Source organism: Heterocephalus glaber, unplaced genomic scaffold (genome assembly GCF_053883595.1).
Source record: "Heterocephalus glaber isolate CG9 unplaced genomic scaffold, H.glaber_assembly_v1.0 deba00001572, whole genome shotgun sequence".
Classification (NCBI taxonomy): Eukaryota; Metazoa; Chordata; class Mammalia; order Rodentia; family Bathyergidae; genus Heterocephalus; species Heterocephalus glaber.
The window spans coordinates 13,803,323-13,830,573 of NW_028258357.1; the positions used below are offsets into that span (position 1 = coordinate 13,803,323).

General features: G+C 44.9%; 1 protein-coding gene and 1 long non-coding RNA gene across 2 annotated transcripts in view; one reads left to right on the top strand and one right to left on the bottom strand.

Moving 5' to 3' along the window:
• Nucleotides 1-440: 440 nt before the first annotated feature.
• On the bottom strand, nucleotides 441-6,748 carry LOC101705871 (uncharacterized). The gene is made up of 2 exons (XR_015443543.1): nucleotides 6,573-6,748; nucleotides 441-3,271 (listed from the first exon to the last, which is right to left on the bottom strand). It is a non-coding gene; the product is annotated as an uncharacterized LOC101705871 (long non-coding RNA).
• Nucleotides 6,749-6,790: 42 nt separating this feature from the next.
• Metap2 (methionyl aminopeptidase 2) overlaps nucleotides 6,791-27,251 on the top strand; it is a 28,691-nt gene continuing 8,230 nt past the window's right edge. The window contains exons 1-6 of the mRNA XM_004844924.4: nucleotides 6,791-7,012; nucleotides 9,174-9,278; nucleotides 15,909-15,974; nucleotides 19,698-19,800; nucleotides 25,669-25,830; nucleotides 26,547-26,728. Coding sequence (XP_004844981.2) covers nucleotides 6,862-7,012; nucleotides 9,174-9,278; nucleotides 15,909-15,974; nucleotides 19,698-19,800; nucleotides 25,669-25,830; nucleotides 26,547-26,728 — 769 coding nt within the window. The 5' untranslated portion in view covers nucleotides 6,791-6,861. The remainder of the gene's footprint in view (nucleotides 7,013-9,173; nucleotides 9,279-15,908; nucleotides 15,975-19,697; nucleotides 19,801-25,668; nucleotides 25,831-26,546; nucleotides 26,729-27,251) is intronic.

A 27,251-nucleotide genomic window follows, 5' to 3' on the forward strand; every position in this document is an offset into this window, starting at 1 on the left:
AAATATCTAAAGATGTAGAGGGACTATGGCTTCTTTTGGCTTTTCTTTTTTTTTATTTTTTATTTTTTTGGTATTGGGGATGGAACTCAGGACCTTGCACTTTCGAGGCAGGCAGTGGCACCACTGAGCTAAATCCCCAGCCCTCTTTTTTTTTTTTAATTTTAGGAAACCACTTTCAGAACTTCTTTGTGGTTTTCCTTCATGTTTCATTTAAAATTGCAGTGCATGCTCACGCCACAGTGAACCACTGTGAAAGGGCGAGAATCCTTGTACATTCGCTTAGTCTGGTCAGGGTTTGCCCTTGAGTTCAGGATAGGGTCACCCAGTTAGGTAAAAAAAGGGCAGACAGCGGAACCAAAGTGTTATGGCTTGGGGGCCTGGGCTTCTTCCTAGATTCTTGGTGTCCTGAACAAGGAATTGGACAAAACAAATAGAAAAGGTAGCGGAAGTATACATTTATTGAAGCCAGGTGTGGTGGTGCACGCCTGTGATTCCAGCACTCAGGAGGCTGAGGCAGGAGGATCGCCTCAAGGTTGAGTTTGGGCTGGTGAAAAGACTCCCAGCCCCACGGATAGGGGAAGAGGTCTTTAGTATCCAAAATTTCTGGGTTCCTCTAAATAAGGCATTGGGAAAGTCATTCTCTGTAATGCTCGGCATCATACCATGTGTAAACAGTCCCATCAAGGTGGCTTCCTATTATGTGTAAATGAAGGGTCAGACATGGTGACTTTTGGTTGGTCGTGCCCACCTGCAAATCAAGGATCGAAAAGAGCTTTTTTTTTTTGGTACCGGGGATCGAACTCAGGACCTTGTGCTTGTGAGACAGGCAGTAGAACCACTAAGCTAAATCCCTGGCCCCTGGAAAGAGCATTTTTAAAAAACATTTTTCTATGAGAGGGTCTCACTATGTAGCCCACACTGGCCTTGAACTCTCTATGATCCTCCTGCTTCAGCCTCCTGAATGCTGGGATTACAGGCCTACAGCACACATCATTTTTTTTTTTAATGGTGAAAATAATGTGTATTTAGAATTAGCTGGACTCAGTTTAGATGATCCCAATTTTGTTGGCAACATTCAAAGCATCATAATCAGGAGCCAGTCAGACATACGCCTTCTTCTCTCCATCAGGCGTGATTAGGGTGTTGACCTTGGTCACATCCATGTCATAGAGCTTCTCCACAGCTTGTCTGATCTGGTGCTTGTTGGCCTTGACATCCACAATGAATACGAGTGTGCTGTTGTCCTCTCTTCTCTTCTTCATGGCCGACTCTGTGGTCAGGGAGAACTTGATGATGGCATAGTGGTCAAGCTTGTTTCTCCTGGGGGCGCTTTTCCGAGGGTATTTTGGCTGCCACTGGAGCTGCAGTGTCTTGTGACGGCAGAAGGTGGGTGACGTGTGGATTTTCTTCTGAGCCCACATCATTTTAAAACTTGGACAGGTAGGCTGGGGATTTAGCTCAGTGGTTCCGCTGCCTGCCCCAAAAGCGCAAGGACCAGAGTTCGATCCCCAGTACCAAAAAACAAAAACAAAAACAAAAACAAACTTGGACAGGAGAGCGGAGCTCAGCAGGTGTCAGAGGCAGGTGGGCAGCAGGCGGGGAAAGATATGCAGAAGGATTTCCATGTGCAACCAGCCTCAGTGAGTGGAAGCTGTCTGTGAGACCTAAGTGACTCCATTCTAAAATTTGGTGGCATAAATTTCAGTTCTAAGAAAAACCACAAGATGTATTTTGACCACCTGCATGTGATAGTGTTCAGCCGTCCCCTAGCGACAGCTAATCAGTAGTTAGCAACCGTTTGCAGCTTGGGTGCGCAAGGCACAATCAATCAGGTTTAATTGCCAATCTAGAGCCTTGCTGTAACCACTATAAAAACTCCTGCTGATTTGGAGTCGGGGCTCTCAATCTTGACCCGCTGCGGCGGTGACGGTTGGGAGTCCCTGCTCGAGCTTGAATAAATGACCCTCGTGTGTTTACATCGGAATTGGCTCCTTGGTGGTCTTTGGGGACCTCGAAATCTGGGCACAACACTGTCTACACAGAGATTACAGGGGACAGCAACAAAGCTCTAGTACTGTGGGGCATCTAATTATACTCCAATTACAAAGAAGACAGCAGCATATTATACGATCAAAGATAATTTAAGATGTCATTGGATAATTAAGATGAGGAAAAAATTACAGTGTTCCAGACAGCCACATTTAATGTCAGGAGAGGTCCTTTCTAGGACAATGAAGGAGGACCCTTTGAAGCTAGGTGTGGTGGTGCGTGCTTGTAATCCCACCACTGGGGAGGCAGAGGCAGGGGGATAAACATGAGATTGAGACCAGCTTGAGCTATATAGTGAGTTCAAATTCAATTCTGAACTATATAGCGGGACCCAGTCTCAAAAACAAACAGGTTTGAAGTATTCTTTGACCCTTGGATAGGATAGCGCATTCCCATCCCTTGTATCATTTTCTTTCTTGAGCAGGGTCTTGCTGTATATTCCAGGCTGGCCTCAAACTCAAGGCGATCCTCCTGCCTCAGCCTCTCCAGTGCTGGGACTACAGGCCTGTACCACCACGCCCGGCTTTCTTGTGCCATTTTTTGATATCTCCTAATAAAATTGCTCTTGCTAAAGTCTCCAGTGCCTTTCCACCAGTGGCCGAAATCAATGATCTCTTTCGAGACTTTGCACTGTTCCTTCTTTCCATAGCAGTTGTTGCAGCCAGGCAAACTGTTTCACAGAGCATTTTCCCTCCTAACTTCCACGGGATTATTGTCTAAAGCATTTTCTCCTTTCATTGTCCTCTGGGTTGTACACATTTGCAGCACGTAAGGGGGGTGGGGAACTGGTGCTCGTGCAGAACACACCTTTCCTTCTCTCTCCACCTCTTCCCTTCTCGCCCCCTCATCCATCCCAGAATTTACCACCCTTGCCACAAACAAAACTCCTGAGACTCCAGTGCTTGGCGCAGTTTCTTCCAGGCCCAGCCACGCCCAGCCCTATCTCTGAGCCCAGGATTCTGAGTGTGGTATCTTCTCCTGCCAGCCCTGCAGGCCCGGGGCTCAGGCTGCACACAGCTGGTCTTGCAGCCCCTGCCCAGACTCTGACCTGTCTCGGGAGGCAATGCTTTCCACGCAGGAGTCTGAGCCAGAAACCGAGGTCCTCTCGACCCCTCTGCCCCAGGTCTTCCAATCCCACTTCATTCAGCTTCTGTGTTGGCTCTGCTCCGTGTGCAAAAGTTCTCAGCAATATCGCCATCTGCTGGGCGGTGGTGGGGTGGGCCTGAAAAGAGTGAAGATGTGATGTGTACTCGTGCTGCCTGCCCACGAGGAACGTGGTCATTGTATACTGTGGGCAGGGACTCGTAGAAAGCAAAAGAGTACTGTTATCAGCAATAACAGCAGTTTTTTCACACTAGCGTGCTCTCCTGTTTACAATTCTTTCAAATTTGGGGATGTTATTGTTGAGAAATGCTTTAAAAATGGTTTTGAGAGACAGGCATGGTGGCGCATGCCTGTAATCTCAGCACTTGGGAGGCTGAGGCAGGAGGATCGCCGAGGCCAGCCTGAACTACATAGTGAGATCCTGTCTCAAAGAAAACAGGAAAAACAAAAGTTTTGAGAACTGACGTAATGTTACCTTTGAAAAAAATGTGCCAAGGCACAAAACCACTGTCATCTCCTCGTTGCTATTTCATGATAATGTATGGGGAGTGTGTAACTACAAATGGAAAGTCCGGAACTGTCAGAGTAGAGGGCAGCAGGACAGGAACCACTGGGTGGCTGGCAGTGATTTCTCACAAAGCAGAAGACTATCATTCTCCAGCTTGAAAATCTCTGTATCGTACACATTTTTTTTTTTTTCTGTACCAGGGATCGAACCTGAGACCTTGTGCTTGCCAGGCAGGCGACTGAACCACTGAGCTAAATCCTCAGCCTTGCATACATTTTTTTTGTTATTTTGAGACAAGGTCTTGCCATGTAGTTTAGGGTGGCTTTGAACTCTTTGTAGCCCAGGCTGGCCTCATATTTGTGGCAATCCTCCTGCCTCAGCCTCCCGAGTGCTGGGACTATGGGTATATGCCACCACACCCAGAATTTTTGTTTCTTGCAGTAGTAGGGATCCAGTCCAGGTGTGCTCTACACTGAACGATAGCCTGACCCCTTTTTTGAGACAGGCTTTGAATTTGGGATTCTTCTGCCTCAGCTGTCAGAGCGCTGGGATCACCGGCGTGCAGCACCATCTCCAGCTTTGGCTCAAATATTAAAATTTAACTTGGGAGGCTGAGGCAGGAGGATTGCTGTGAGTTCAAGACCAGCCTGGGCTACATATCCATATTAGGTATCACTTTGAAGGCTGAAAACCACACTCTAGGGTCCTTTATGATTTGGCAGTTTGTTTCCTACCCGCCCCTAAATGCTGCATATTCTCTCCCATCAGTGGTGCTAGGTCACAGACTCAATCCCCATTGAGACATCCAAGTTCCGGTGCCCAGTGGTCTAAGGAGAGGGGAGCAGCCTGGCTGGAAACTGCCCTGAAGTTGCCCTGACCTTGGAGTCCCTGCCTCCAGAACCAGAAATCAGTTCTGTGGTGAGCCCCCAGCCCCTGGTTCTCTGCTGAGCTGCCTGCACCGGCTGGCACCCGGGGAGCAGTTTGGGTTGGCACAGCTACAGTAGGGGGAGGGGTGTCACCGGTAGAGGCCAGGAATGGTGAAGGACAACCCCAGCCCAAATAGCTGCTCACCAAGGTCGAGAGCCCCTGCTCTGTGTGCTGTAAGTCTCTCTCTCCTACCATCCTCCACTAGGAAATCCCCAATCATCCTTCAAGTTCAACAGGGTCTCTCTCACTCTGTAGTCCCAGCTACTCTCAAACTGTGGCAATCCTCCTGCCTCAGCCTCGTGAGTGAAAGCTTCTGGCAATAATTTTAGCACCAATAAGAGCAGGTTGTGGTGCCTCCTGGGACCAGCCACATCCTTGCCCCAATCGAAAAATCTTTCAGACCTCTCGAAAGTCCCTCAGCTTCTTGCAGATTAGCTTGGAATGGAATAGAAAAATAATTAATAAATGACATAGGAAAGTATTAACACTTTTTTTCATTTCTTTCTTTCCTTTGCTTTTTTTGAGACAGGGTCTTGCTGGGTAGTTCAGGCTGGCCTCAAACTTGCTGCCATCCTCCTGCCTCTCTCTCCCCAGTGCTGGGATTACAGGTGTTTGCCACCATGCCCAGTTTATTCGGTTGTAAATTTATCCTTATTAGTACTACTGACCTTGCCTGCTTCAAGGATTTTAGATAAATAGTAGCTACTTCTACCTTTTTGACATTGAATATGGTTCATTAACTTTGAATTACCAAAGTTAATAGCAACAGCTAGCTATCAACCAGAGAAAGCAGTTTCAAATCTAGAGATATGTCTAGACAGAGAAATAGAAATATGCAGAGGAAAAGAGGTTTTCATTAGGATTGGACAGGTTCCATCTTCCTCCTTTCTTTTTGGGTGCTAGGGATTGAACTCATGGCCCTGAACATGCTAAGCCCCTGCCCTACTGTACCAGTGAGCTACAATCCTAGCCTCCAGATACTGCACTTTATGAGGCCGTGGTCAGAGCCTGTGTTTTAACAGCAAGCCCGTGTGCTGATAAAGCAGTCCCTAGTTTGAAACTAATGAAAACACCTAACTCTGGAGGTGAACAAGGACCCATATTCAGCAGAAATTGAGGACAGCCAATCACAGCCTCCCAAATCTCAAACTATCGTTTTAATACGAGGCTCTTGTAAAAATTAGGTAGAGTAATAGGCAAAATTTGAGCCCAGTATGATGTAGAACACCTGTGATCCCAGCATTTGGGAGGCTGAGGCAGGAGGATTGCCATGCCAGCCTCGGCTACATAGTGAGACGCTGCCTTAAAAACAAACAAAAATTAGGCAAAATTTAATTGCGTTCTATGTCCAAAAGAAAGGTGACAGAAAAATAGATACATTCGACCATGAGCTTTTAAGGCCTGGAATTCTTTTTTTTTTTTTTTTTTTGGTACCGGGGTTCGACCTTGGGGCCTTGCACTTGCGAGGCAGGCGGTAGCACCCCTGAGCTAAATCTCTGGCCCGAGGTCTGGAACTCTTGTCCTAACTGGAAAAGAGAGGCATGTTGCAGACTTCCCATCTGAATCATGGAGGTTTGGAGTACAGTACAGGAAACGCGGGATTCCAGCTTCCAAAACTATCTCTCCTGATGAGACAGCCTCGTCCAGATCTGTGACCGTGAATAGCTACGCAGTCCTTGTGAGTCACAAAAAAAGGGATGTAAGTGAACACATATTTTAGCTTCCTTCCCTGTTTAATGTACGATTTAATTTTTATCACTTGTTTATTTAGATTTTTCGAAAGGGTCTCGCTATGGAGTTCAGGCTGGCCTTGAACTCACTGTAGCCCAGGCTGGCCTCAAACTCCCGGTGACCTTCCTGGCTCAGCTTTCCGAGTGAAGGGATTAGAGGCGTGTGCCTCCACGAGGGGGTCTTAATGTACGATTTAGAAAGCGAGGGATATTAAATGTTTCTGTTCCTGCCTCTCGCAAGCAGGCTTCTGCACCTTACTCTGGAGCTGAAGATCCCCTTTCAGTCTGATTCCACGAGGGCGGAACTGAGAGTGCAAAGGGTGCGGCAAAACCCGGGTCGCTCGACAGGTCCCACGCTCAGGGGAGCCGGCCACCGAGGCGGCGTCGACCCGGGCAGAAGGTCGCCTCCGAGTCCTCCGCCGTCCCAGCATGCCCCGCACCCTACTAGCGAGAGCGACTTCCGGCGGCGTGGGCGAGGGAGGCGGGGAAGAAGGATCGGGTTCGCGCCGCTCTATTGCGCTCCCTCGCGCACTCTCTGGCATTATGGCGGGCGTGGAGGAGGCAGAGGCCTCCGGGAGCCACCTGAATGGCGACCTGGACCCAGACGACAGGGAAGAGGGAGCGGCTTCTACGGCTGAGGAAGCAGCCAAGAAAAAGAAACGGAAGAAGAAGAAGAGTAAGGGGGCTGTTGCAGGTAAAGAGTCAGGTTTTCCCAGGTCCTGCCAGGAATGGCCGAACGACTTGCTGGGCTCGGGCCCTGCGGGGCTGGCAGGGACCGGGCACCCCGATCCCTGGACTAGATGCATTCCCAGGCCTTTCTTAGAGAGAGGCAAGGCTGAGCCGTAGATCTAGCCCGGGGAGGGGCGGCTTCTCCTCCCTGGCCCGGGGCACCGGTGGGGAGTCGAGGGTCGAGAAGCGCGGCACCGCTTCGATGTGGTGGTTCTGGGGTCGCCTCGCCCCGCGATCCACAGAGCTGTTGTGCGCAGGCCGCGGCGAGGACCCCAAACCACGCGCAGAGCGCAGCTCCCAACCATCTTCCGCGCGGGGGGGCTCCTTACAAATCCTGTTCTGACCCGTCCGGACTCCTCGGTCCCGTCCGGACTCCTCGGCCGGGTCCACCTGGGACTCGTTTCCCTCGTATCCTGTCGGACCCCCCCCCCCCCCGAATTTCTTTAGGGTTTTTGTTTAGGGCTGCACTTTGGGGGTGTGAGTCTGCCCTCCCCCTCCTGTCACTGAGACTTGGTGGTGCGAATTTTCACCTGGCTCTTTCCCCAGCATCGCCGAGCCCGAATTCGGAGGCCACTCGAAGGCCGCACGGTCAGGGTATTCTTTGTGGCTTCCAGTGGAACATCCTAAGCAGTAATCTCTGAAACCCCTGGTAAGACAAGGAAGGAAGCGAAAAGTTTACAGTTGGACCATGTTATGAGCTAGGAATTTGTTTTATTTTTGAGAAGTCAATGTTGTTGTTGTTGAACAAACTTTTATTTTAGGAAAATGTTTTTTAAAAAATCTGTTTCTAATTAAAATCAGTCCAGAAAGAATGAGAAGAAAAAAAAAAAAAGAAAGAATGAGAGAAAAATGGGGAAGCCAGAAGCGATTAACATGGAGTTGAGAGAGGTTGGAGAGGACTAATGTACATCTTTATGAAATTCGGATTAGATGGGAGTAGAAGAGGGAGAGTTGTAGTTTTGCTGGGTCTCTCGCAGGGCTCGCTCTGGTGGCTCTTTTGGCTTTCACGTGGAATCCGAAGTCTGCACTTGGTCCTTGGAGGTGTGCAGCAGCAATCGTGTCCTAGTATGAATCTCCAGTAGTAACCAGAATGGCACTGCAGTGGGTTCTCCCCGGGATCAATGCTTTCTATGCTTTGCACATTGCTCCTCAAGCTGGGCTGTAGTCACTCTCAGAGCAAGGGCCTGGCCTTTGTTTGGGCTTTCAAGATTTTTCTGTTTTCTTTACTGCGGATTGAACGCTGGGCCTGGTGCCCTAAGACTGAGCCACAGCTTCAGCCCATTTTACTATTTCTTTTTTGCCAAGATCTCTCTAAATTGCCCAGGCTGTTCTTGAACTTGCTGTTCTCCTGTCTCAGTCTCCAGAGTAGTTGGGACAAGCCCATAGCTGGAATTTCAGGTGTGCACCACTGTGTCCAGCTAAGATTTCCTATTTTATTTTATTTTATTTTATTTTATTTTATTTTATTTTATTTATTTATTTATTTATTTATTTATTTATTTATTTGTACTGGGGATTGTACTTGGGTCCTTGCAAGCGACAGAACCACTGAGCTAAATCCCCGGCCCCAGAATTCCTATTTTAATAATGGGCTGTCTTTTCTTATTCTGATTTATCCAACCCATCCTGAGACTTCTTTCTTCAATAAGCTGGGAGTATTACACATGAATTTTGCTCTTCATAAGGCCTCAGCAATTACAGCTAATCTTAAGTATCTATCTGGCAGTTAAAATATTTGTACATAGTCTAATGTTGAGTACTTTTAGGGATAGGAACCAACTGACATTTTTATTTAGCCTTTATCTCTTAGCATATATAATGGATATCTCGTTGAATGAATTAACAAATGGATTATACTATTTATATATGAAAGATTTTTTTTTTTAATGTTACATTCCTGCTGTTGTACCACTGCTGGTACATGCATGACTGTCTCATCTGGTGGTGGCTGGGTAAGTCCTCCTTGTGAATGTGTTAACAAACTATATTCACAGTAATGGTTCTGTTTTGGTTTCCTGAGCACTTATCAGAAAAGGATTTGTAAATTTTGCAGGATCATTAGATGTATTTTGGTGAGATAGTGTCCTTTTTACATTTGATTTGTTTCTGTTTTATTTGATCTGCAGGGCAGCAGGAACCTGATAAAGAATCAGGAGCCACTGTGGATGAGGTAGCAAAACAGTTGGAAAGACAAACATTGGAGGAGAAAGAAAAAGATGATGATGATGAAGGTGAGTGATTAATTTGGACTTTGTGATTAGAAAAGATAGAAAATGTGACATTCTTTTAACAAAATGTGTGTATTTGCCCGTATAACCTAGTCTCTGACATTTTACTTGTCTAATTAATAACTTTAATAGCACAGATAAAAAGGAAAAGGTACTAATTGGCAACTTTTTTTTTAAATGGTGGAAAACTTTCATATTTATTAAATATAGGAAAAAACCCAGAAAGGTAAGAGAAATACTGTGGACCCCTGAAACATTATTAGAAATCTCTGTAGAGGCTCCAGTCTCCTGCCCAGTGTATGATGCAGGCCTGAGGAAGAAAACCCTAAAAGACAGAACTAAGAGAGACACAAAACGGGCCACCAGGATGACCACTGCCAGTGTAACCAACAAAGGTGCTGCCCAGTCCAAGCCACTGATTTTTTTTTTTTTTATGGTACCGGGGATTGAACTTGGACGCTTTTAAGACAGGCAGTGAAACCACTGAGCTAAATCCCCAGCCCCAAGCCACTGATTTTTATTAGTAATCAATTGAGGTCAAGGCGAGCTACATGCAAGGGTGAAACCACATGCGAGGATGTGCAGTCCTTCAGTTTCTATGGAAACTAATGTAGACAAAGCATTTTCACGTTAGGAACAGAATAGACAAAATACATGGTTGTAATTAAAACATTGTCCTTCTAGTTAAGAAGGTTTTAGTTGTGGGAATGGAATTTGGGTGCAAGTTACTCTGACCTTGGCATGTAGGCTTCGGCTGGACTCGCTTCTCAAAACAAGCCAATTGTGGGGTAACTCTTCACAGCCTACAGTGCTTACAGCCTGCTTTGGTCATAATCAATATTGCGGTCTCCTGCAGAAGAACAGGTTCTGCAGAGTGAGTTTGGGCAGAGTAAAAAGGGAGGAAAAAATAAAAATTAATAAACCCTATAGTCAGACATGGTGGCACATGTCTGTAATCCCAGCACTTGAGAGGCTGAGGCAGGAGGTTTGCTGTGAGCTTGAGACCAGCCTGGGCTACGTAGTGAGTCGAAGCCCATCCTGAACTGCATAGTAAGACCCTGTCTCCAAACAAACAGATAAAAATATATCCTTCGAGGTAGGGTGGGCTGTTGTGAAGAGGCATGTTAGCCACAGCTTCTTCAAAGTTGGGTATGTTGAATAGCTGGTCAGATAGCATCTGGGCCCTTTTGCACTAAGGTGGACTGTTATCACCCTGAAGGGCGAGAACACGTCCTGCTTAAGGAAGACACTCCTGTACACTAACCCAGCAAGGTAACGGAAGCACAGCCCTGCTGCTGGCTAAAAGGCATAAGCCCCAGCTGGCAGTGGCACAGTAGGGCCCAGATGGAAGGACTCACTGGCTTTGCTTCTCAGAGAAACCTCTTCTCCATCCTGCCTTCACTTGCTGCTTTAGATTAGGGACCTTTGTGAGCTCTGAACAAGTCAGGGTTGGTAAATTCAGGTGATATAACAGGCTGCTACAGGTCCACCCTGTGGGGAATGTCACAGGGCTGATCTTGAAGTTCTATTTCCCCCTGCAAAGTTGCCTATCTCTCTTGATCTTGAAAGGGACAGTTTTCCTTTTTTTTTTCCTTTTTTTTGAGACAGGGTCTAGCTGAGCTGACAGGTCTAGCTCGGGCTGGCTTTGAACTCATTAGGTAATGAGTTCCTTCTGCCTCAGGCTCCCGAGTGCTGGGATTACAGGCATACACCACTACACCCAGGGAAAGGGACAGACAGTTTTGTATGTCAGATTGGAAATTGTCAACATATTAAAGAATATTTTAGGAATATTGCTAATTTTCTCCAATTTGAGTAATTACTTCATTCATGCATTCAGTGCCACTTATTTGTTGTTAATGAGTGCTCTTTGAGGGGATGGAAAGCTAGTACTCAGGATTTTTCTCCTAAAGGAGAGTTGTTGGGACAGTAGAAAGATAAAATATGGTGGTGCACATGTGAAACCCAGCACTCTAGGAGATTGAGGCAGAAGGATTCTAAGTTCAAGCCCAGCCTGGACAACTTAATGACTTAATTTTGACTCTCCTAAAAATTTTTTTTTAAAGGCCTTGCTCAGTGTGAAGGCCCTGAGCTCAATCCCCAGTGACACCAAAAAAAAAAAAAAAAAAAAAAAAAAAGCACATGTGCACACGCGCTCACACACTCGCGCACGCATGGGGCTGGGAAGTGGGAAGGTATCTGTTAGGAGCATAAACTCCTTGAAATCTGGACGTGAACTGAAGCTGAAGAGACAGCTCATTGGAAGGAGTGGGTCTTGATTAAAACCAAGTGGAAGAGGGTGTGAAGTCGGTTCTGCTGAGGAGGAGGGGGCTGAGCAGAAGGGGTGGATCTGACGGTGCTTTCAGTGAGGGGAGCGGAGGGCGAGGTGATGAGGTGATGAGGTGATGAGGTGACAGGAATCCTGGGCTTAAAGTGGGGAGAGCCGGGTAGTTCTGGAGGAGAGGCTCGCGGCAAATGGATTTCATTCTCCGTGTGCTCCACTTGACGCCCGGAAGGTGAGGGGGCGTGTGTCAGTGCTGGAGGAGGCAGTTCGCGCGGCCCAGTGCACACTGGGCGTGCCCATGCCCCTTGCCTGCATCCCGTTGAGTGTTTAAGGTATGGAGTGTATGGTGCCACATCAAGGATAACGGCGTTTCCATGGCGCTGGCGTGTTTCTGTCTGCCCTGAGATCCCTCGGGTCCCTTTGCAGCCAGCTGTCTTGCTGCTCACCTCATTCTGCTAGCTGCCTCTATAGTTCTGCTTCCTGTAGAATATCATAGCAATGTATTTGCTCAGTATGCAGCTTTTTTGGTTTATTTGGCTTGCTTCACATAGCATAACACTTTTGTTAGTCATTCCGTTATTGGATTCTTTTTTAGGCATCAGTAGTGCACTCCTTTTTATTGCTTAGTAGTATCTGGATTTGTTTCTTCATTTACTTGTTGAAAGTCGTTCTTTTTAATTAATTAATTAATTAATTAATTAATTTGAGATGAGGTCTCACTGTATGATTCCGGCTGGCCCTTAACTCACTAGGTAGCCCAGGCTGGCCTTAAACTCACAGTGAGTCGGCCTCAGCCTCAGGCTTTCTGTGCTGGGATCACAGGCTGGACCACCATGCCCAGCTGCTGAAGGGTGTTTAAATTGTCTCCAGTTATGTGCGTTGTGAATACAGGTGTGAACACTGGCATCCAAGTCTTTGTGCAGACGTGGTCGTTTACTTCTCCTGGGTGGGTGCCTAGGGGTGTGACTCGAGGCCACATGGTAAGGTTCAACCTTGTAAGAGACTGTTTGGGTCCTCTTCCGAAGTCACTGTGCCACTTGAGTTCCTGCCCGCAGCGGTTGAGCTTCGGGTTGTTTGTGTCCCCGGAAGTACTTGATGTTGTCAGTTTCTAAATTACATCCTTTTTAATAGGTGTGTGCTGGGATGTCCTTGTGGTTCTGATTTGCGCTTCTGGTGATACTGTGCGTCTTTGCGTGTTTTTATTTGCCTTCCGTGTGTCTTTTGAAGTGTTTGTTCAGCTCTTTTGTCTGAGTTATGGGTTGTCGTCTAGCTGAGCATGCTTCTGTGTGCTCTAGTTGGAGCTCTTTATCAGATATGTCTGACACATCCCATGCTGTGGGCGCCTTTTCACTTTGTCCACAAAATCATTTGCAACACAAACAGTTTTAAAGTTGATGAAGTCTGATTTGTCTCTGCTTTGTTGGTGGTGCTTTTTGTGCCCTGTACATAAGTTCATCCATTGTCTCTAAGGTCTTGAACATTTTCTTTTCTGTTCTCTGCAAGAAGTGCTATGTAGATTCATTTGCAATTAACCTTTCTGTGTAGTGCTCGGTAAAGGATGATCTCTTTATATGGATGTCCAGTTGTCACTTTAACACACTTCAGCTGACTTGGGCCTAGTATTAATCATGTGAACTGTCTCTGCTGTTAGGAACATCTTGGGATGCTGTGAAAGAAAGCCATGTAAGATCTAAAATTACAGCTGACGTAGTGATTGAAACCACGGCATGTGGAGTTCACTGTTCAGATCCCGGCACAAAAATTGGGCTCTTTTTCTGTCCTGAATCAGACCTTGAACATGGAGTAAGGTAATTAGCTTCAGAAAGATGATGATAAAAAAAGTGATGATAAAAAGGTTCTCATCCTGTCTAAAAGATGAAGAAACTGTTGTTAAGTAGAGGCTAAATACCTCACCAGGGTCACACAGCTAGGGAGGTCTCAGTATGTTTGAAATTAGTTATCATCTTGGGGCATTTGTGTTATGTTGGGTCCAGCATGTCGCAATATGCTAGACCATGAGTGTTTTTCCAGAGCACAAACTACCTTTTTTTAACTCTTCTCTCCTTAATTACCTGGCCCTTAGAAACTTGAACTTTTAGTGAAATGAAGAGAGTTATTAATATGGGCTGGAGATTTAGCTCAGTGGCGCTGTGGCTGCCTCACAAGTGCAAGGTCCTGAGTTCGATCTCCATAGGGGGCCAGGAGAGTTAAGATGTAGTGCAGACTTTGTGAATTGGCTTGTGTGACACGAGGGACATTGAAAGTTGTGTTTTCCAGAAATTTCTCATGTTAGGCTTTTGAATCTGAAGACCAATGAATAATGATTTTCTTTCTTTCTTTCTTTTTTTTTTTGGCAGTACCTCTCTAGCCCTTTTTCATTTTTGAGACTGGGTTTCTTCCTAAATTGCTAAGTTTCCCAGGCTGGGCTCAAACTGGGATCCTTCTGCCTCAGCCTCCTGGAGTGCTGGGATTACAGGCACGCACCACCATGCCTGGTCACTTCTTGTTTCTTATTTAAGGAAAAGAATAAAATAAACTAAAAGAACGTTAATTTTTTTGAACAGACTGAGCCATATTCTTGTCACTATGCTTAAGGAAATGATACCTAAACCAGGAGGAGTGGCATGCTGGTAATCCCAGGGCTTGGGAGGCTGAGGCTCGAGGGTTTCAAGTTTGAGGCCAGCATGGGCTATGTGGTCTGATCCTTAGTGCTCAGAGAAAGAACGGGGTTGGGGGAGATGGTGTCCCACCCTACGGGCCTTCAGAGAGTAGGTGTCAGTGTAAACTAGTGATTGCAGTTTTGTGCAGTTTTCTTTCATGGCTCTTGTGAAGCTGGGAGTGAAAATGATGCACTTCAAGAAAAGAGTGTGAGTCCTTCGGGATGGTTATAGGTGTGGATTTCATTGTAAAGTTACTGAGAAGTGATTGCCACTAGGTGGAACGTTTCAGACAGTACGCGGTAAGCATGCCCCTGGACCATCACTGTCTGGCACAGCGCCCTGTTCCTCCCTGCGTCTTAGCAGTGTAATTTGTAGGTAGATTTGGATATTTCAGAAGTGATTGTGGCCAGGCATGGTGCTGCATACCTGTGAGCTCAGTACCCAGGAGGCTGTTTGAGGCCAGGCTGGACTACAGAGTGATACTCCATCTCAAAAAAAAAAAAGAACCAAAAAAAAAACCCTCAACAAATTAAACCAACCCAAAAGTGATCGCGGAAATCAGTGAGGAGGATTTTTAGAAATTTAGATGCCCAGTCTATTTTTTTTTTTTTTTTTGGGTACTGAACTTGGGACCTTGTGCTTTCAAGGCAGGTGGCGGAACCACTGAGCTAAACCCCCAGCCCCCCAAGTCTATTTTTGATTACTTTATTTGTTTATTTATTCATTAATGTTTTCTCAAAGTTTAAGAGTATAGGCATGGACTGCAGAGCTTGTTAGAAAGGCTCAGAGTCATGGCCACTTTGAGTACTCTGTGGGCAGCTGTTTCCCAACATAGTTCTTTTTTTTTTTTTTTTTCCCAACATAGTTCTTAACACCATGGGCATTGGGCTCTGAGACTTAGAACTATGAACCCAGGAAAAACACATAGACCCTCTGGTTTTTGCGTCCCATTTGAACCAGAAGAACTCTCTCTGGGATGACTGAGAAAAGACACTGTAAAATCGATGTCCTAAATACCCTTGGCAGATTAGGGATCCAGTGGCATATGTGCATTACCCCAGACTCAGGGGGCACAGTTGGGGTAAGCACTTCACACATGCTGTTCCCTCCGGGGCTGCTGTGCGGCACTGAAATACTATTGAACTGCAGAGCAGATGTGAACCATTGTAGTATTGTAGACGAAGTCACAGGACCATTATTAGCGATAATGAACTTAATGCTAGTTAAATCCCTTGCTTTTTAAAAAGAAAGTTAATGGAATTTTCTTAGAAAATCTCATTCTACAGGGTTTTTAAAAAATTTATTTTTATTTTTATTTTTTTTTATTTTTTTAAATTTTTGGTACTGGGGATTGAACTCGGGTCCTTGTGCTTTTGAGGCAGGCGGCGGAACCACTGAGCTAAATCCCCAGCCCTCATTCTACAGTTTTTATTAGCATGATTCAAAGTAAACTTTGCTAATGCTTTTGATCCCACAAGCCAAGCTGATACTTGAGCTAGCGACACACACATTTATGTAAGAGTACTGACATGTGCTGATAATGTGCAGTTAGATTTAGAAGAGCCTTGAGCAAACCCTGTCTGGTGTTATTTAGAAAGCATCCGTCCGTGTGTGACATGCACAGTCTCCTTTCTTTCTCCCTCGCGTGGGAGGTTTCAGTGAATATGGACTTGAAATTTTGTCTTGTAGATGGAGATGGCGATGGAGACGGAGCAACTGGAAAGAAGAAGAAGAAGAAGAAGAAGAAGAGAGGACGTGAGTGTGTTGCCTTAATCTTACTCGAACGTTGAGCGGCGATTATTAACCAGCAGGTTTGCAGAGAGGGTCAGAAGCCCACCAGTCTTGACAGAGGTCAGGGAAATAAGCTTCGGCTTAGCAGAGGTAGGATGAGTGGGGCTAATAGTTCTGTGGCAGATGCTTTAACAGTCTTGTTGGTATTTTCTTCTTTTGTCTGGTACGGAGATTGAACTCAAGACCTTGCACTTGCTGAACAGTTGCAGTGCCAGTGAGCTACATCCCTGGGCCCTTGTTGGTATTTTCTTTAGCTGCTCTTCAGCTAAGAAATGTTGGCTGAATTTAATCATAAGTTAGGGATGAGTCCCTAAAAATAATTTTATTTATTTATTTTTTTTGGATGTCAGGATTGAACTTGGGACCTTGTGCTTGCAGGGCAGGCGGTGGAACCACTCCGGCCCTTTATTTATTTATTTATTTATTTATTTATTTATTTATTTATTTATGAAAAATTTATTGGGAGAAAGGAAGCTTCTGCCTAAGAGAGACAGAAAGGGGAGTGGAAAGTGGGTTGCCCCCCTTTATTTTTGGGGGGTGGGCCATGCTATGCAGTTCAGCCTGGCCTTGAACTCACAGTGATCCTCCTGCCTACGCCTCCCTCCCGAGTGCTGGGATTACAGGTGTAATCCTGCACACCTGGCTTTGTTTTCTTGGTATTGGTATCAAGCATAATAATAATAATTTGAGTAGCTGATGAGCTCTACCTCAGAAGCACTGTGAACTGTGCAAATAACATGACTATTTAAGGCTGGCTACTGGAAGTCTTAGAGCCAAATTTGTGGTTCTGTACTGGCCTCATTTCAGGTTTTGTTTTTAAATGTTCTTTCTCTATTTTGATTTTTGCTTTTTAATTTACTTTGTATGTTAATTTTGATGTCCTGATAGGGTACCTTAAATCACTTCTGGGATAAACCAGATAATTTAACCATGGACAGTTTATTGTCCTCAGTTTTGTCATCCGCAGAGTGGGAGAATTTAAATAAGAGTGATTGCGATATAGATTAATAGGTTTATTTCTGACTTTGTGTAATAATGAGAGGTGGGGATAGAGCTGATTGGCAGGGCGCTTGCTTGTGTGGCATGTGCAAGGCCCTGGGCTTGAGCTCTAACCCTACAGAAACAAAGCAGCAGAACTGGACATGGTGCGTCGCAGTTTTTAGAGGCGATCCTGGCTTCTACTCAGCCTCGTCTCGTAGCTGAGGCATCTGGGCTTGGCACCGCTCAGCTGTCCTCTGAGTCTCAGCTGATGTGGTAAAGTCTGGGCTTCAACTGTGACGCTTCTGGTTACATAGTCTAGATCTCCCTCTCTAACGATCTTTTCCAGTCCTTTATCAGCTTAGTTTGTGGACAGAATATTGAAGGTATCTTTATCGGATTTGTAGATGAGTTAAAGCTTTGACAAAAATCAGTATTTTTTCCAAAAAACCAAGATGACTAAGATAAGCTAATGCTAACAAGCAGAAATTTTACAGCGACAGATATAAAATTAGTACAGAATGGTAGTGTTCTAAGAGTTTTGAGCATTGCAGCAGTGTGAACTAAAAAACATGAGTAGTTTCAGGAGCAGCAGGAATGAATACTTATTTGTTTATGTATGTATGTATGTACGCACATACGTATGCGGTGCTGGAGACCGAACCCAGGGCCTTGTGCATGCAAGGCAAGAGCTGTACCGCTGAGCCCCCCTCTCTGTTTTTGAGCAGCAGACATTTGAGAATTGCAGTTTGAGGCCTTACACTGATTACACCTTGCTTGGCCCATTAGTGTGACTCAGTCCTGGCACCATGTCACATAAAGTTGACAGAGGCAGTGTGGCAGTTGGCGAAAGTGGTGAGAGCCATATCCTTTGACGTGGTTTCTCCACATGGAGAGGGATGAGTGAGTAGCAATGCATAGTCCTTTCTTTTTTTTTTGAGACAGGGTCTCACTATGTAGCCCAGGGTGGTCTCGAACTCATGACAATCCTGCCTCAGCCTCCTGGGTGCTGGGATTACAGGTGTGTGCCACCATACCCAGCCTAGTGCATTTTTCTTAAACTTCAGAGCAGGAAGCTAGGGCTGCTAGATGGAAGTAACGGGAGACAGGGCCGTGCAGGAAGGGCCTGCTGGCGGCGACAGGGTCCCCATGGGTGTGGACTGTGGGGGGAGAGGTGGTGGTGGCCTCCACTGACAGGAGCGTGGTGCCATCTGCCAGGGGACTGAGGGGTCCTTGAGTGGAGGTGGAGTTAGGTGACCTCTAAAGTGTTTTGACTTGATCATTCTGCTTGCGCTTAGGGACATGTACTAGGACAACCTAAGATAGTGTTTCCCACATGTACCGGCCCATAGAAAACCTGGAAATGTTATCACACAGAGAGCAAACCCGTTGGCACTCTTGAGATGCTATGTTTGAACTGAAGGAGGAAACGGTTCCATAGATAGATGATTTGCCTCAATAGCTGGTCATATTTTTGTTGTGCTTTTTTTGCATTTGCAGAACAAAAAGAACAAAATGTTGAAATTTAAGCAAAAAACCCATAACATACGGCTAGTTGTAATCCAAAGGAAACCATATACTCAGTCTTATTAGTTGGTAAATGCTGCGGCTGTATGCATTGAAAGTCATAGATCGCTGCATTAATTAGCTGTCTTGCAGCTGCTTAGCTTTCCTTGGGTGCAGCATTTGTACTAAAAGGGAAGTTTTTGCGTAACAACTGTTATGTCTAGTTCGTAGGCATTTTGAAAAACACTTGTCTCAGAGAATGTCTTGGGATACACTGGTGTTTTTACAGGTGTGGACCCCTCCAAAATGCTTGGCACCAGCTGTGTTCTGGAGTTTGGATTTTTTAAGATTTTGCAATGTTTGCATATACATCATGAGATATCTTGGGGGTAGAACCCAAGTCCAAACATGAATTTTTTGGGGGTTTTTTTGCAACAGTCTTGCTGTGTAGTTCAGGCTGCCCTTGAACTCACTTCAATCTTCCTGCCTCACCCTCCCGAGGGCTAGGATTACAGTGTGCCACCACGCTGGGCTTTTGTTTTTTTTCATAGACAGCCTTTGAAGTAATTTTACACAGTATTGTTAGTGCACCTTGGTTCTCACTGCCACAGGAAGCCAGGAATTTCCTAGTTGTGTCAGCGCTCAGGAAGTATTGGGTTTGAATTTTTGGATAATGGATCTTCAATGTGTATGTGGTTTGGGAAATAGTGCCTAAGGTGTTTGCTGAGTACAGGAACTTCTCAGGGACCTGGAATTAGCATGTGGTAACTAAAGTCTCAGCAGCTATTGTGTATGCTCGGAACTTACTAATATTCCCTCTAAATAATAGATTCTCCTGTATTTTGTTAATACTGTGAAATAGGTTCATGTTTTGTTTTATTGCTGTCAGGCTTCCTATTTTGTTACTTCTTTGGGTTTTACTTGTGAGAGCCAGCCTCTGGTGCTACTGCATCTCTGCTGTAGTAAATGAAGATGAAAACTTCCTCAGAAACCCCTGCGTGTGGGATTCTGAGAAGCTGGAGGTTTCTCTTCCCACGCAGCAGTTAGTCAGAGGCGGCCCTGCACCGGGAAGCGTTTTCTGTTAGCTGTAAGGTGGCAGCAGAGAGAGTAAAATCACAGCATGTATAACAGCTTTAGAACCCAAGAAGCTGTAATAACGCAATTTGTAAGTATAGAAGTTAATGCTTAATTTGTGTCTCATAGCAAAAGTTCAGACAGACCCTCCCTCGGTGCCGATCTGTGACCTGTATCCCAGCGGCGTGTTCCCGAAGGGACAGGAGTGCGAGTACCCACCCACGCAGGACGGGTAAGGCCGGAAGTCCCTTGGCCACGGCCTCGGACAGCGGGAGCTGGGCATGAAGCAAATTGGATTGTTCTCAGAACGTCACTATTTTATTAAAAGCTTAGGAGTGTTGTGAAGGAAATACAGTAGAAGCCTTCTTACCCAAAACGATTGGGACCAGTAGCAGATTGGCTAATGAAAAAGGTGTATTAAAGTGGGGATTACAAAAAACGGAATCTTTTTAGTAAAGGTTAACTTAAATTTGGTTTTTGCTTCTCAACATTTCAGCATAGGGCCGGGGATTTAGCTCAGTGGTTCCACCGCCTGCCTCGAAAGCGCAAGGTCCTGAGTTCGATCCCCAGTACCAAAAAAAACCAAACAAAATAAAACATTTCAGCATGGATTTACGTGGAATTCTAATTTTCCTCTATAAAGCACTTGTAAAGCATCATCTGATTCCCATTCGGGGGTTCTGTCACGTCAGGGTCAATGCCTATCGGTACCTTCACATTTTTTTCCTGAAACTGTTTACAGTTCTTCTCTAGACTTAGTTTGACAGAAGTGTTTTTTGATGCTTGTCTCCGTTGAGGCTTTTCAATACCTTTCCATGTGAGGGCGTTAAGTTACATAATTACAGTAAGGAGGACCGGTTTGGCAACTAACTCACTGACCTGGGATGTTGTGTGAGGTACATGTCAGCCGGCGGAGCCGGAAGCTGGGCCCAGGCTGCTGCATCTGCCTGCTGGTTCTCACTGGGCTTCATGGTGGCCTTTCATTTCCTCCTCCGAAAGGTGGACGCCTCCCATGGATAATAAATGCAAAGCACTTAGCTGAATAGCAGATGCCCACTGAGCATGAAGTTAGCAGCTGTTCTGTCATCAGAATGGTGCCCCGAAACCAGACACGGGGACACCTGGGGCGGGGGTCAGCGTGCTTGGTCAGCCTGTTGGTGCAGCAGCTGGCTAGGAAAGCTTCTACATAGCATTGTTTTGTTGGTCTCTATAGACATGTGTTTTTCTTAACAGAAAAGGACATAATGTTCAATTTTCACCTTCCTTATTCCTAAATATGGATATACTTAGGGAATAAGTCTATAAAATTCTGGAATTTTATGGCATAGATGTCTTTTCTTTAAATTCATCAATTGTTATCCCCACCTCAAAGCATCTATTTTTAAAATGTCACAGATACATGTAATTTTACATAAATTTTCATAGTGCACATGATATGATCACATTTATTTTAAAATGTAATCTTTTAATTATTATTATTTTTTCGGTTCTCTCTTCTTTCCCTTCCTTCCAGACCCATGTTAATCACCCAGCAGGTAGCCTTCTGTATTTTTCTGTGCTCATATATGTGTACATCTGTGTTTGCTTTTTTTGGTCGTTGTTTTTAAAAGTGGAATTATAGGGCTGGGGATTTAGCTCAGTTTTTAATTTTCTAGAGGTGAGATGATTGGAGAATTAAAGAGTATATTAATACTTTACAGCCCCCTTTTTTTTTTTTGGTACTGGGGATCAAACTCCTCGGACCTTGCCCTTGCGAGGCAGGAGGTGGAACCACTGAGCTAAATCCCCAGCCCATACTTTACAATTCTTAAGACTACTGGTGATTTTGGGCATATCATGATTGTTGGCTCTTTTATGATAACTTTTGCTCGCCAAGAACTTTAAAACTTTAAAGGCATTATATATCCATATGTTAAACTTCTGGGTTCATAGCATTCTTAGATTTTATTTCGTGCTTTATTGTGTCTTTAATTGATGTGGAGGTTTTTTACTTTCTTGCAAGTGGATAGCCTGTGGATTGTTCCTTAAATAATTCATTTTACTGAGTTGAATTGCTTTATCCTATACTGTACTATTAGGTACAATGAAATTAATTTTGGGATTATTCCTGTTCCAGTGATCTATTTATCTCTTCTTATGCTAATAGTATTTTGCTTTGATACCAGAAACTTCATAATATAGTTTGATAACTTGTTAAGTTACTTCTGTCACATATAGAAGTGCCCTTTCTGAATTGCATTATATTTAGGTATTTGTTTCTAGAAATTAATAGTTTATCATCAGCTTGTGTAGAGTCCTGGTGTTTTCACTTACCCAATTTTTGTTTTTTTTTGAGGCAGGGTCTTGCTGTGTAGTCCAGGCAAGGCCTCAAATTCATAGTCCTGCCTCAGCTTTCCAAGTACAGATGGGATTACAGGCACACACCACCATGCCCGGCTTGAAACTGATTTTTAATAGTTATAATGCTATTCTTTTGTGTGTCTAGAATAATTTTCTTTAGCTACTTTTGAATGTAACGTAGTTTCCAGTTTTTTACCATTGGACAGAACTCTGCAGTGACTGCTACAGTCAGTCTGTTAGAAATCAATAGGACCCCCCCCGCCCCCCCCATGGTGGAGATTGGAACCAGGGTCTTGAGGATGCTAGGCAGATGCCTGCCACTGAGCCCTGGGATTTTTCTCATATTCTCATTTCCTAGAAGCAGAATGAAGAGTCATTTTGAAATTCTATTCATTTATTTATTTTTGGTTTCTTGAGCCAGGTCTCACCTTGTAGTTTAGGGTGGCCTTGAACTCAGGGCAAGCCTTCTGCCTCAGCCTCAGTGCTTGGATCACAGGAGAGTGCCTGATAGTTTCCTAAGGGAAGAACTTCTTTCTTCTTACCAACTGGAAATTAACGATAGTGGCTTCTTGGAGTCAGATTTAAAATGTTTTATTTTTGCCCTTTGTCAGTTTTCAGAGAAAGGAATTTGTGTCATATCCATGTGTGTTTTGTTTTTGGGTTAAAAACATACATTTCAGGGCCGGGGATTTAGCTCAGTGGTTCCACTGCCTGCCTTGCAAGCACAAGGACCCGAGATTGATCTTGGTACCAAAAAAAAATGGATTTAACTTAAAAACATACATTTCAAAGTGGGTTTCATGGCTGGGCGTGGTGGTGCATGCCTTTAATCTCAGCACTCACAAGGCCTCTGGAGGCTTACCTTGAGTTTGAGGCCAGCCTGAGCTGCATAGTGAGTTCAAGGCCAGCCTGAACTGCATATCGAGACCCTGTCTCAGAAAAATGTATTAGGTGTTCATGAGATATCTTGGTTTCAGTATTGGGGATATTTATTATACTATCTTCTGATTCTAAAATGCAGTAGAAATACATTTGCAATTTAATTATACTTGTGTCTTAACCTTATTTATTGTTGGTGTTTGTTTGTTTGAGACAGGGTCTCACTGTAGCTCAGGCTGTGTGCACCACCACGCCCGGCTGGTATTTTAACCTTTAAAGACATGGATTGAGGGGCCAGGGATTTAGCTCAGTGGTGCTGCTCCTGCCTCGAAAGCACAAGGTCCTGAGTTCGATCCCTGGCGTGGAGGGGATAAGGAATCTGAGGGGTGTGTGAGGGGCAGGAATTAGAATTGGTAATGACCAGTGCCCGTTTATTTAAAAAAAAATTAAAAAAAAATTTTTTTTTGATACAGGGTCTCACTGTGTATCCCAGGCTGGCCTGGAACTCATGGCAGTCCTCCTGCCTCAGCCTTCTGAGTGCTGTGAAAACAGGTGTGCACCACTGTGCCCAGCCTGGACCAGTGCCCCTTTGGGGTCCTAGATTCAGGATTTCCATCAAGTAGACATAGTCTTCATCATATTACTCTTCAGTAAATACTTGCTGGTGGTTTTTCTTTTCACAAAATCTTTGTTGTTGTTTTTTGTTTTTTTTTTTTGGTAACGGGGATCAAACTCTGAGCCTTGCGCTTGTGCGGCAGTCGGCAGAACCACTGAGCTAAATCCCCAGCCCAAAACCTTTGAATTTTGAAGTGAGTGAGTGGTCCTTAAAATTTTACTTCCAGCAGGGCTGGGGATTTAGCTCAGTGGTTTCGCCACCTGCTGCGTAAGTACAAGGACCTGAGTTCAATCCTGGGTACCAAAAAAAAAATTTACTGCCAGCCTCGAGTGTAATCCCAGCACTCTTGGGAGGCTAAGGCAGGAGGATCGCCTGAGTTTGAGGCCAGTCTGGGCTACATAGTGAGTTCAAGACTAGTGTGAGCTACATGGCGAGATCCTGTCTCAAGAAAAAGCTTTACTGGCAGCTACAGCTGTGGTGTATATGCCTGACCTGCATTCTGGCTTGCGTAAGAGACAAAGAGTTGTGATGTGTTTAGTTTAAAAGTGAGCTAGGAGTATTGCTCTTACCTTTATGCTGGAGAGTGATCTGGACTTAGAACATTTGGGTCCTTGGTTCCGGAAAGACTTGAATCCTCACAGGAGAAAGGGCGAGGGCTACACCATTGCCTGAATTGCCCTCTTCCTGTAAAGTAACCCGTCCACAATTAAGTACTTTGGGAAGTGGGAGCTGGCACTGTGCCATTTTGGTTATCTGATAGCATCAGCAGATTGAAAATACAGTCCCATGTGCGAGGCCGAGGAAGGCCCTCTGGTGCTGCAGTGGGGCGTCCTATGCAGGCCAGACACCCTCAGGCCTGGGCAGCGGGCAGGGATGCAGAGGTGGGCGCATGGTAGTGATGCACACATATAGTCAGCATCGGGCCTTGACTCGGGCATGCGCAGTTTATTTATTTTTTATTTTACTTTATTTTTTTTTTTGGTTCTGGAGATCGAACTCGGGACCTTGTGCTTGCGAGGCAGGAACAGCACCACTGAGCTAATCCCCTGCCCTGGGATGCGTAGTAGGCGTGGGTAGTTTTCTTCTGTGAAGGAACCGATAGTCACAGTTAGGCTTTGCATCTCCACTGCTTCTGTAGTGTTGGTCTGAGCACAGCTGTGGGCAGTGTGGCGTTACATACACAGCGGGTGCCCTGGGGCTCCTGCGGCTGCACTCCGCAAGCCACTGGCCTGGGACAGATACGTTTCTGAAGGCGTCACTTTCTACGCTGGTGATCACTGAGTTAGGAACTGTATATTCACCGTTACCTAAAAATGTGTGGCAGTGGTACCACATTTTAAAAAGATTTTCATTCTAAAACAGTTAATGTTTTGAAAATGTGTTACTTGAAGGGAGTTGATGCTTTTTGTTCCAGACCCTAAACATAAAAATCTGTTAACCCTGGCAGTTTTAAACTACCCAAACCGTGTCCCTAAGTGGAGGGTCACTTCTAGTACGTGTGCCATTGTGCATGGTGGGGAACATGCATGCAGGTTTCTAGGTCAAGTTTTGGACCCATATTAGCCCTTTGTATCATGGGGCTCCCATCTGTGGATCCAACCAATTGTGGACCAAAAATTTCTTAAGATACTGCACCTGTACTGAACATGTACACATTTTTTCTTGTTATTCTCCACACAGCAGTGTGTCAGCTATTTTCACAGCACTCACAGTATGTTCGGTATTTAGAGTAATCCAGCGATGATTTAGGAGCTATGCACGGGTTACTGAGGGTGCGCACCGCTCTGTGTGAAAGGTGGGAGCGCGGCAGGTCTCGGCGTGCGTGGGCTGGTGGTGCTGTGCAAACCGTCTCCTCCCCTGGCGGCTGATTTTGGCTGCGCTTCTTTGGCGTCTCCTGAGTATTTATTAGCTCAAGGGTGGGGTGACTTTTCCCCCCACCGGTTTGGTTTCTGGGATTCTTGTCTGGCTTTTCTAGTTCTCTCCTGTTTTGTCATTTTTTGGTGGCAGTATTTCAGTCTTTCTGCCTCTGAATGAAATCTTACTGGAGATGTTTTTTCCCCAAGAGTCTTAAAATAAGATTAAACTTGATTTGGGTTGGTTGCAAGAATGTGGCTTTTGGTATTTCAGAAACTTTGTTGACATGCATAAACTGAATGTATAGTATACTCTACCTAAAATATCTTCTTGGTATATTTTTACCCTCCGCTTTTGTGCTTGTTCTGCTCTTTTTTAAGTGACTCATACTATGCTATGCCTATTCTCAAGGCGAACAGCTGCTTGGAGAACTACAAGTGAAGAAAAGAAAGCATTAGATCAGGCTAGTGAAGAGATTTGGAATGATTTTCGAGAAGCTGCGGAAGCACATCGACAAGTTAGAAAATACGTTATGAGCTGGATCAAGCCTGGGATGACAATGATAGAAATCTGGTAAGATTTTGTAAATTTTTGTAAGAACACGATAAAACAATTTAAAAAAATTTTTTAGTACTAATTTTCCAGTTGTAATATTTGCCTTTCCATAACTACTTTGCTAATAAAAATTGAAAAATTATGCACACCTCTTGGGAGCTCTTGTAGTAGCTCTGATGGGGAGACCCTGAGGGTACAGCTTCATCTCGGCCTCCCCCACTGCACACTGCACGCTCTGCTGGCCCGCGGGACTGCTTCTGCCTCTGCCTGGACTCTTGTTTTGCTCTGCGACAATTCATATTGAGACTGAAAGTCGCTAGCGGAAGTGTCTAGACACAACATGTGATTACAGTGGTCAGGAAACCAGGAAATCGATTCCCTCCTTTCCACCTTGAGAAAATCATATGAAAGATGACTTGTCAGATTGAGTCAATATTTAAATGTCTACCAGGAGCAAATGAAATCAACACTTCAATTTGTCGAAGTTGAGACTTTCTGGCAAACTAAGTTAAACATGGAATGTGTTTTCTAGAGGTTTCTAATAGAATTTATGTCCTTATCTTTTATAGATGAGGTATTTTCTTAGCATCAGGGAATTGTAATTTATGTCCAGAAAGTGCTCCTGTCACTCAGGATTTTAAGGATTTTAGTAAATTTCGGAGACTTGATGAGCTACACCGTATATAAAGGTATGAATACGAAAGTAAACAAATTCTCTGTTACTTTTGTTTCAGTGAGAAGTTGGAAGACTGTTCACGCAAGCTCATAAAAGAGAACGGCTTGAATGCAGGCCTGGCCTTTCCGACTGGGTGTTCTCTCAATAACTGTGCCGCCCACTACACGCCCAACGCAGGCGACACCACAGTATTGCAGTACGATGACATCTGTAAGATTGACTTTGGAACGCATATAAGTGGTGAGTGTGTGGAAGATCTCTGCCTTCTGCTCCCACCCAGAACAAATGAAAATCAAACCTCCAGTTTTGTATGTGTTGGATGGAGCTATGAATACTGCACTTGGGGATTTTGTTTTTGCCTTCATTCTTTTGAGTAGAGCTGTGTTGAGAGCACACAGGTTCACTTTAAAGCACCCTGCTAAAGCGAAGTCTGTTGGAAATTGAGGTTTGTTTTTGTATCAAGGCATGGAGATAGCCCATATTTTTTCCTTCAGATCATTGTTTCATATATCCTATACATCTGTATTTTATTTTTTTTCCTTTAAATTCTTTTGGTACATTTTAGGTGTACAATACAGATACATCCATTTGGGATCTTGTGCCTTACATGATGGATCTTGGTCCCCACTTTCCCCTCTTCCCCTGTCCTCCCCCTCCCTATTTGCAAAGTATAATCCTGTACATTTAAACAGTAAACGTTATGTAGAGCCTTCCAGGTTTCCACTTGTATATGCCTGCTTGCTTTTCTAAACTGCCCGCAGTC